At 33.5% G+C, this 11,069-nt stretch overlaps 1 protein-coding gene across 1 annotated transcript; it reads right to left on the reverse strand.

The window, feature by feature from the left end:
* Positions 1-6,795: 6,795 nt before the first annotated feature.
* Positions 6,796-10,706, reverse strand: LOC137837316 (replication factor C subunit 3). Its single transcript, XM_068646293.1, has 11 exons — positions 10,491-10,706; positions 10,292-10,402; positions 10,112-10,144; positions 9,563-9,731; positions 8,995-9,176; positions 8,123-8,259; positions 7,884-7,982; positions 7,636-7,705; positions 7,475-7,549; positions 7,189-7,234; positions 6,796-7,028 (listed from the first exon to the last, which is right to left on the reverse strand). The coding sequence occupies exons 1-11, from the start codon at positions 10,572-10,574 to the stop codon at positions 6,970-6,972; spliced, it is 1,065 nt and encodes a 354-aa protein (XP_068502394.1). The 5' UTR covers positions 10,575-10,706; the 3' UTR covers positions 6,796-6,969.
* Between the last annotated feature and the right edge of the window lie 363 nt (positions 10,707-11,069).

Raw genomic sequence — 11,069 nt, forward strand, 5'->3', positions numbered from 1 at the left:
TAATGATTATTCATAAATACTCATATGATTATCATTTATATTACATACTTAGTGAAATAAAGTTATTAAACTTAAATACATTAAGGTTGAGGAGCTTTCCAAGTACCTCGAAAGATGTTAAGATTAAAAGACATCTGAGTAATTTAAAAGTGCACAGCCAAAATCAATTGATAACTGCCGTTGCAAATAATTACAAAACTATATTGCAAACAACTAAAAAATATCATAAGGACCCAAAAGCCTATATATAATTTCACCAAAAGGAGTAATACATATTATATTATTATCATTTTTATCTTTTAGTCAGTCAAGAATCCTTCTACAAATAAATCTCCTACCAATGCTTAGAAATCATCTCGGTATATAAATTTAACAAGGTGTTCTACCTTTCTTCATAGCGAAACACTTCACATTCTAAGAACACACTTTAGATCAGTTTTTAAAGGTAGATTCTATCTGCACCTCCTTTGGTTCTTCCTACACCTTCATATATTTTTGTATTTTCAATTGTACCCTTGTCACTATATACTGGATTGCACAATCCATAACACCTTCAGTGTTTAACATATCGGATTGTGCAATCCGAATGGTCATCCAGATCATTCCAGATTGTATAATGCGATATGTAATTTAAATTATATTGGATTGTAAAATGCAGTGCCTTCAAACACTAGTTTAACTGTTGAGAAGAGCTATGAGCTACCTGATAAACAGGTCATCACCATTGTTTTTTAGCACTTTTGTTGTTCTGAAGTTCTCTTCCAGTCAACCATGATTGGAATGGAAGTTGTTGGCATTCATGAAACCACATACAATTCAATTATAAAGTGTGATGTTGATGTAAGGAAGGACTTGTATGGAAACATAGTCCTTAATGGTGGTTCTACCATGTTCCCTGGTATTGCAACTAGAATGAGCAAGATCACTCACTGCCTTGGCCCCTAGCAGCATGAAGGCATCGCATTGTACAATCCTGGATGGTTATTCGAATTACACAATATGGTATGTTAAATTAAAGATATAAATATCTTTTTGGTCCCTACGTTTAAGGTCAATATTCAATTTACTATAGTGGTTTTTAAAAAAATCAAGTTGGTCCACATTTTTTCACATACCTTCTAGAAGTTATGCCTAAAGGGAGTGTACTTAGCGAAATAGGTTTGTACCAAACCCATTTTTTCAAGACAAGACACCTAGAATTAGGGTTTTTAACCTACCTTCTAGAAGTTATGCCTAAAGGTGTGGTTTTGACCATGGTCAACACCCTAGGCAACCCCTCTCCCTTGCCATTTCTACCCTTCACCCATCTTGCCCACCAAGGCACCCCTTCCTATAAATAGGGTGTCTTGCCTCATGTATTTACAACTTGATTTTGAATAGTAAAGAAACTCGGCAAGAGTGATTTTGTGAGACTTGTGAGCTCTCATAATAGGTCTTATCTTGGGTGGGTAATATCTCAAGTGGCGGCTCTTGAATCACTCATCTTGGAGTCCCTCTGCTCCAAGTGGCGTGACTTCCTTTCTTCCCATAAGATCTATTCATCCCTTCCTCTTTTATCTTTGATTTACGCCTCCTTCCATTCCATACATGTCTTCTTCTAATCTTTAATTTGTTCTTTGCTTTGTTCTTCTTCTTTACTTATTCCTTGTCTTAATTTCCGTTGCATCATTTGTCACCTTATAATTGTATTTTTCTCTTTGCCCTTCTGAAGTGAACTTTCACACTTACTTAACCACTTGGTTAAGTTCGTATCCATTAGGAATTTTCTTAGGGTTCTTAGCATAATTGGTAAATAAAAAATCATAAACAAAGAGCAACCAATAAAATATGCAATCATAAAATCAACTCACATCATGTGGTATTCAGAGCATAATTATTTTGTTCTTATTTGCTTTGAGTTGATTTTGACCCTTTAATTTCTAACACATTTAAATTCTTGCTTTTACCTTCAAGCAATTTCAATTTCGCCTTTAAATTCCTTGTCATTTACAATTCCGTTTTATATTCGTTAAGCACTTTAAATTCCACTTTTGAATTTTATTTTGTGTCAATTGTTTTTCCTTACCTCTTTTGCTTGAGTCATATGTTCATAGTGTTCTAGGAGTCTTAAATCCTTTCTACTTATTTTTCTTTTAATTATGAAGAACTAAAAGCAACTAGAAATTTGTTTGAGTAGAAGTTGATTTAGTCCCAAACAAAGAATTCAAGTGATCATGTGAATTGAATCCCAATCTATTTGTGAAAATTGAAAGTGAATTAAAATATGCATGCCAAGATGATGGACATTTCGAATCCATAAAACAAAAGCAAAGACAAAAAAAAAAGTTATTTCAATTCACTTTTCAAGTTTAAAATTACTAAAAAGAGGATTCTTTTTATGTGGCAAATTGTTTCATATTTGTGGAATTTTATCCTTTATGCTTTTACAATTTCAAAGAAAATTAAAACTTCATAGTTAAAAGTTTAAGTAAGTTTCTTTTAGTCCTTATTCGTGCTTTTCTTGTTTGTCTTCTAAAAGTTTTGTCACTGTCTTTTTCCCATTTGGTTTAACTTTCTTTCTTTTAAGTTTTTCTTACTTGTCTTTCAAACTTTCTTAAGTTTTGTTGTGGGAATCTTTGGTGAGCTTTGTCATCTTTCACTTAAGGTATTACTACCAAATGTAGACCTTTTTTTTTAAGTGCAAATATTTCTTGAGTGCATTACATTTCTTCCATCCTTTACTAAATAGCCGAGTGATACACATGAAGAGTGGATAAGATTGTTATTTTTCACTAATTGTTTGTTTCCTTTTTGTGCAAAGTATGACTCATTTGTTTTCAGGAGAATCTTCAAAGCCACAATCTCCTCAAAAGACATCTTTTGGGAGAGCTTGCGGACACCAAGAGGACTTTGGCCCAAAAAGAAGAGGGGATGAGGCAACTAGTGGAAAGGTTGCAAAGATTAGAAGCGGCTCAAGAGAGACAAACTAGATAAAGGAGATGGGAACCAAGAAGAGCCTCTAGAAGTTACAAGCACTATGGGAGTCAAGAAGAAGACCAAGATTGGAGAGTGCATAACTTTGAAGAAATGCGTCATCAACACCCACCACCAAAGTCTTCTTTTTCTTTTCTTAGTTGTAGTGGGGATAGTGACCCAAATGTATATTTAGAATGGGAAGCTAAAGTAGACCAAATATTTAATGTGTATGAGGTCAAAGAGGACCAAAAAGTTAAGTTAGCTTTCCCTAGAATTCGTAAAATATGCCATGCAGTGGTGGCATCAAGTTGTATCTCTTGGTATGATATAAAAAAATGCATGCGCGCGGTTTGTTCCTCCTCACTATAGGAAGGAACTCTTGTTGAAGCTCCAACGGCTTCAACAAGGATCTAGGAGTGTAGATGAATACTTCAAAGATTTAGAAGTAACTTTGACCAAGATTAATATGCATGAAACTAAAGAGTCAGAGATTGCTAGATTTGTGAGTGGATTAAGAAGAGAAATTCAAAATGTTATAGAACTTTATGAGTATAAATCTTTGGAAAAATTGGTTCATTTAGCCATCAAGGTTGAATCACAACTTTTTAAGAAAACATCTTTCAAGCATACTCATAATGATGGCTTTTATGACTCATCTTGGAAGGGCAAAAATAAATTTTCAAAACAAGATAATCCTTCCAAAGAATCCACCCCCACAAACTTCTAAAAATCCTTCTCCTTCTAGGACTAAATCGCCAACCAAAACCTCAAGTACAAAATGTTTTAAATGTTTAGGTTTTGGGTACATAGTTGTCAATTGTCCAAACAAAAGAACCTGGATGGTTAAGGGGGGGCAAGTAGTAAGTGACCATAGTGATCAATCTTCTAGGTATAACTCCCCTTCCCCTTCAAAAATCCCTAATGAAAATGAATGTGAGATACCTTGTGAAGGTGACTTATTGGTGATAAGGCGAATGTTGGGGACAATTCCAAAACCTTTAGATGACACCCAAAGAGAAAATATTTTCCACACCCGCTGCCTTATCAACAACAAGTTATGTTCCAAGATAATAAATGGGGGTAGTTGTGCTAATGTGGCAAGTACAAAAGTAGTGGAGAAGCTTGGATTACCCACTATCTCTAAGACAAAGCCTTATAAACTACAATGGCTTAGTGCCGAAGGTGAAAGTCCTCATAACTTTTGCTATAGGAAAGTATAAATATGAGATTTTATGTGATGTTGTGCCAAAGGAAGCAACACATATTCTATTGGGAAGGCCTTGGCAATATGATAGATAAGTTTTACATGATGGTCATACCAATAAAATGTCTTTCAACTTCTAAGGGCATAAGGTTATCTTAAAATCCCTCTCTCCCAAAGAAGTTCGCGAGGACCAAATAAAAATGAAAAACAAAAGAGAAAATGAAAAAGATAAAGAAAGAATAGATAAATCGAGTTACAATATCTCACCTTACACTACAAAAACAATCATGTTGACCTGTGTCGAAAGGCAAACTGCATCTCCAAGGTGTTTTTCTTCCTTGTCTTTTTAATTACCTAATAAATCTAAATAATCTTGGACAAAGAAGCTTTTGGATGCAATTCAAACACCTCATAAATGTTCTCACTTTCTAAGAGGATTGATTATCTTCAAAAAGTCATGTCATCCCCAAACATTATTTCCAAAAATGTCTTGTATCTAAAACTTACCCATATCAACTCCTAAAGCTTCATGAACATAAGTTTACTTCACATGCCCTACCTTGCAATATTTTATATGTGAACAAACTGACTATGTTATTTCCAGGAGTTTTAAATTCGAGGTCGAATTCTCTCCAACTTGGGGAGCATGATACAATCCAAGCAGCCAAGAAAGATGACCAAGGACTCAAGAGACAATTCACATTGTGAGTAGTCATCTCAGCAATCAAGTCAAGACCCGACCAAATATTAGACGGACCTCACTAAAAGAAGAACTTGGCGTAGACCAGAACATCAATTGTTCTTTCTTCTGGTCTTCTTAAAAGAAAAAAACATGTTTGTAAATAATTTGAGCTCACTTTTGGGGTCCAAATAACAAAATAGGCTAGAGTAGGTTCACATAGCATAAAAGGGAGTGTACTTAGCGAAATTCGCTTGCACCAAGCCCGTTTTTTCAAGACAAGGCACCTAGAATTAGGGGTTTTAACCTACCTTCTATAAGAAATGCCTAAAGGTGCAGTTTTGACCATTGTCAACACCCTAGGCAACCCCTCTCCCTTGCCATTTCTACCCTTCATCCATCTTGCCCACCAAGGCACCCCTTCCTATAAATAGGGTGTCTTGCCTTATGTATTTACAACTTGATTTTGAATAGTAAAGAAACTCTGCATGAGTGATTTTGTGAGACTTGTGAGCTCTCATGTTGGGTCTTATCTTGGGTGTGTAATATCTCAATTGGCGGCTCTTGCATCACTCATGAGTCTCTCTGCTCCAAGTGGCGTGACTTCCTTTCTTCCTATAAGATCTATTCATCCCTTCCTCTTTTATCTTTTATTTACGCCTCCTTCCATTCCATACATGTCTTGTTCTAATCTTTAATTTGTTCTTTGCTTTGTTCTTCTTCTTTAATTATTTCTTGTCTTAATTTTCGCTGCATCATTTGTCACCTTATAATTGTCTTTTTCTCTTTGCCCTTCTGAAGTGAACATTCACACTTACTTAACCACTTGGTTAAGTTTGTGTTTAGTGGGAATCTTCTTAGGGTTCCCACTATAATTGGTAAATAAAAAATCATAAACAAAGAGCAACCAATAAAATGTACAATCATAAAATCAACTCACATCAACATGTCTCTAGGTGTGATCCAAAGTGTATTCTAACACCTTTATCTTCCCTCACTCCATTATCCCCCATTAGAACCCTAGCCTTCTCAATCTTCTTCCACTGGCTCTTCCCTGTGAATCACTCAAACCTGAAATTCAATTTTCCTTTTTTAAATTTGTCTCCAAATCCCAAATAATCGACCTCGACATCAAAAAAACCCTCACATTGGTTGAGAAGAAACCTTACTGTGCATTTCACTTTCACTGCACATGTTACTTATTGCTATGATTTATAGAACACAAAATGGTATGTGAACAATCGCCTCATGTTATTTCTGTACGACAAAGTTTATAATAACCAAACTATTATGATATATAAATGTGGGGGGTACAAGGATGTTTAATCCCTTATGCATCATTTAACATAATTTATAAAATTGAAATGCAACACATAACATTTAGTAACAAATTTTACAAAAGAAATGAAAAAAACAAAAATAATAAAAAAAGATGAAAAGAAAAATTAAAAAAGAAGCTACATATCTTATTACCAAATGATGTAATCCTAACTTCATCTTCATTTGTAAATCTCTTTTTCATTATTTTTTATTTAAATTTCTTCAACAAAATATGAACGATAATAAAAACTTAAAGAATTATAAAATTTTTAAAAGAGATGAAATTTAGGAAGGTGAATCTAAATGAGGTTAGGTTAGCACTTAATATTTAGAATAAGATTAAGTTGGGGGATGCAGGGAGAATCTGCCGTTTTCAAATCGCATATTTTTAAGATCTCCACTGGTTGTTACTGTTCAACTACAGTTATTTCACCAAAAATTATTAAAAAAATTATATTTAATTAAAAAATGGACAGATTCATGTCCAATATTATGAGTAAATTAATCCTTTTAACACCTAAAATTTAACTTACATTGATTCGAAGACGCAAATATTTATAATGGTGTCAAATTAAATTGATAAATACTTCATGTTGGGTTAAGCACGAGTGTCAAGCATCATGCACAATCCTCGCAATTTAATAAAACATTAGCACCTTTGCAAATCAAAACATCATTCTGTAACAAATGCAGCATACATGATGAGAAAACCTAAATAACATGAGAAAACTCCATTATGTAAGAAGTTGTTTCCAGTACACAATTCATTTAACGAGTTGAATCATGGAAAAGTAAACCATCCTCTTGACCTTCAGCCAAAAGTAGCAATAAGGAAGGATTTATAAATGCTCATGAACTTGGCCACAAATGCTGCCAATGTAAACAAAATAAAAACAAGGCGGTCAGTAAGCAATTATTTTAGGCTAACTGGTACCAGAATCTATATTCACTTTGTAATTGTATAAAGGCATTGCTTTAACAAGTAGATTTATTAAATCCACAAAATAAATATAAACAGGGTCTATAATACCTTCAATGTGAAAGATCGCCTTCTGTCCAAGACGCATCCGATGTTCCTGATTCAATAAAGGGAAAATCAGGAACCACTTTGAAAAATATAATATACTAATATAATAATTCCAAGTTAACGACCAATGAGAAAAATACAATGCGGAGAATAGATGAGTGGTTATACCAAAGTACATTAGAAGCACAAAAGAGTATCAGTTAAATATAGCTGCTTGAACTCTTCTAGAAGACATTACAATGCCAATTCCAGATGCTGATACTAAAAATAATACCCCTAAAGCACTTACATAATATGCAGCCCAATGACATACTTCATGCTTTAGTTCTGCATCTAGCTTCCTCAGTAGCTCATAAAGAAGTCTCTGAGCCAAAAAAATATAATATAACATCAAAGTTAAGTTAGAAAAATAAAAAAACTAAAAGTGACAATATAAAGGAACATGTTAACCTTCAAAATGATCTCCGGAGGAATACAATTGATTAGCAGGTCATAAAGCTTTCCTCGAACTTGAAATAACCTAAGGTAGATGAGACAAAGAGAGATGAAATGGGCATTGCACACCACTAAGATAACTGACTAAACATATTTGCCTACAACACAGTTCAATAGGTGATCCACGAACCTGACAAGTTACAAGTTTAATTGAACATTCAATTTATCATGAAAGAACAAAGTATATTGCATTAAAATCAAACCTTTTGGGGCTCTGTTCTTTCATTATGTCAGATGCAATTTCAGAAATATGGTCTTCCCAGTCCATTGGAGGAATTGTTTGTTTGTTAGTGAAAGGATACCTGCAAGCATCACATGTGACAATATGTGAAAGAGATAGCTATCAGTTGTTGACTAGTTGCCCCTTAAGAACAAAGATTTGAAAAGGAGATGAAGATTTGAAATTATGATCCATTAATAATAGGAAGCATATGGAACTTACTGCTGGACACGACAAGACTCAAATGCCAATATGGCTCTCCTTAAATTCCTATTGGATTTCTCTGCAATGCGAGCACCAAAACCAGGAGGTAGCTGCAGCTCTTCTTTCTTACCAATGAGTTCTAAAACTTCAAGAATCTGCCATATAGATTTCCAAAATTCAATAAAGATAAATATTAAATTCAGAGAATGGGTAAGCTAAACAAGATCACTATATATTATATGTTTACATGTTTATATGTCTTATGTTCATGTCTTATGTTATATTTTTTAAATGTTATGTTATATTTTTTAAATGTTTATGAATCTTACGATTTGCAATACAAATACAAAACGATTCACGATTCAAAATATAAGCTCTCCGATTCACGATACGATTCATGATTCAACTACCATGATCTGTAATTGTTAATTAGAGTTCTTTATGTTTTTGTTACAGTTGTTAAAGGAATGAATTTCCATTTATATAATGTCCTGGTTTCACCCGGAAGAGGTTAGGAAATTTTGACTTCATGTAAACTAGATATTCCAGTGTAGAAAAGGAAAGTCCTTCTTTTGGGGGTAAACTTGTTTATCTTCTTTTGTAATTCTTGATACTTGGATAAAGAAGTATTACAGTTAACTGTTCTTGAGAAAAAGAGGATTATTTGTTTTTCTAGCTTCAGTTTGGGTATCTCAGAGAGTGAGTCAGTGTATCATATATCTTGAAAAAGGAATAATGCCTAAAACAAACATAAATAAGAATAAGCAATAAAATGCTCACTAGCAAAATAGCATTCAACTACTGGAAATGACTAAAGCAAAACAACACACAAGAGAAAAAAAAACTCCCTACTTTCCTTTGCCACCATAGTATATATTGAAAATAATTACCTGCTCTTCACTTGGTGCGTTTATTCGTACATTGAGACATCTAGAGCGGATTGCTTCTGTGACTCTTGAAGAACTATTGCAACATAGAATTAGTCTGCAATAAGCACTGTATTTCTCCATTGTTCTCCGGAGAGAATGCTGAGCTTCTCTAGAGAGTTTGTCAACATCATTGAGAACGAGTACTGATACAGAATAAAATCAGATCCAAAGAAAGAGGTAAAGGTAAACACATGTAGTCCTGCCATTTAACCCAAGGTGGACAAGTTGCTTAATTGACATATACAAAAGGAAAAGGGACAACTAAAATATTAGAGGACCACATTACAAAAGTAAATTAGCCACTATCAACCTCAGCCACAAGATCAACAATCAAAGAGCCACAAGATCAACAATCAAAGTGAAGATGCTTCACAACATAGATAAAAATTGTAACATAGTCATACATACATTGCAAAAGAATCAAAAGTAAAAACGAACTCCAAAATAGATGTTAACCATGCAAAGGTGTATTTTTATATTTACTTAAAACAACACTTGTGTAATTATAAAAACAAAGACTTTCAGTTACCTTTAAATCCTTTCTTCCCCTTAGTATCAATGGGTCTATTCTTAGCCATTTCTTTGATTACTTCTTGAACAACGTATCTGTCTTGAAATCCTGCATCACTTGGAGTTATTTCAATGTGATTGGCACTTGACAATGTTGTCAACTCCATGTCAATAGATCTACTCCCAGCCTGAAACCAATTCTCAAACAATTCAAAATAAAAACCAGCTTTTCACAACAAAACGCTTTTCTACTAGTAAATATGAAAAAACCTTGTAAAGACATAAATCAGCAACATAATTTTATATAAAGGAAGTTTCTACGGTACCCTTCTTTTCTGTTGACATAGAAAACTCTTAGCTATTCGTAGCCACTAACATTAAAATCATAAATATTAGCAACATATTTTTATATAAAGGAAGTTTATCCGGTACCCTTCTTTTCTGTTGACATAGAAAACTCTTAGCTATTCGCAGCCACTAACATTAAAATCATAACAAAAATCCTGAAACATAATAACATAAGAGGATTGGTTTTTAAAGCCACAACAAAAAGATGGAAGAAGCTTACATTCACTTTCCACGTCCTATTTTCCACCTTCACCTGCAAGGTTAACAAAGCCAGATTCCAGTTTCGAATGAGGGCACCCAGAAGAAAATAAAATAAACCATAAAACTAAATTACTCCAAAAAAAAACATTTTTTAGTGCTTTTTCTAGTGACAAGTGAAGCAAAAATAGAAAAAGAAAACCTTTTCGGCACCAGTTCCGAACATTTGGCGGAGAACAGCCATGATTAGGGTTTTCTTGCCAGAGCCAGAAGGGCCATAGAAGAGTAAGTGGGGGCAATCTTGTTCCGTCACCTGCAATAAAAGATAAAAAAATCGAAACAAAAATTAAAAAAAAAAAAGATAAAATGCATAATTGGATGGAAAATGGAGGGGAGAGTACCAATTTCTTGAGATTGTGACCGATGTCTGTGTGGACCATAACATGGTCGAGGGTTTTGGGACGATATTTGTCCACCCACAACATCGGGTAAGGTTTGGTTGTGGTGCTTGTGAGTTTCTTCGACTGATATGGCTGCTGAGAAGTGAGAAGGGCATAGAACAGCACACTCTGAAATGGCGGGAAGAGGGGAAGTTATATACCCTAGCCCAGCTTTTTATTTATTTATTTATGATAAATTACATTTATATTTCTTCATGTCCATGATGATGTCATGTTAAATCACCTCTTCTTATATTAATACATAATATTTTTTTCTTTTATATTAAAAAAAACATCTTCTTTTTATTTAAAAATTTCATTTTCAGTAAAACGTAAACAAAAATTACAAATATAAAAATTAATAAATAAATAAAATTTAACACTTTTTAATTATATATTAGCGGAACACAAGTGTATGTGTGCATCCGCATTTTTTAGTTTTTTATTAGTTTTTTATTTTTTTATTATTATTATATGTATATGAATATAAATTTATGTGTATTTGTATGAGAGATATCTTATTGGATTTTAAGAGATTTG

This window comes from Phaseolus vulgaris, chromosome 4 (assembly GCF_000499845.2).
Source record: "Phaseolus vulgaris cultivar G19833 chromosome 4, P. vulgaris v2.0, whole genome shotgun sequence".
In the NCBI taxonomy this organism is placed as follows: Eukaryota; Viridiplantae; Streptophyta; class Magnoliopsida; order Fabales; family Fabaceae; genus Phaseolus; species Phaseolus vulgaris.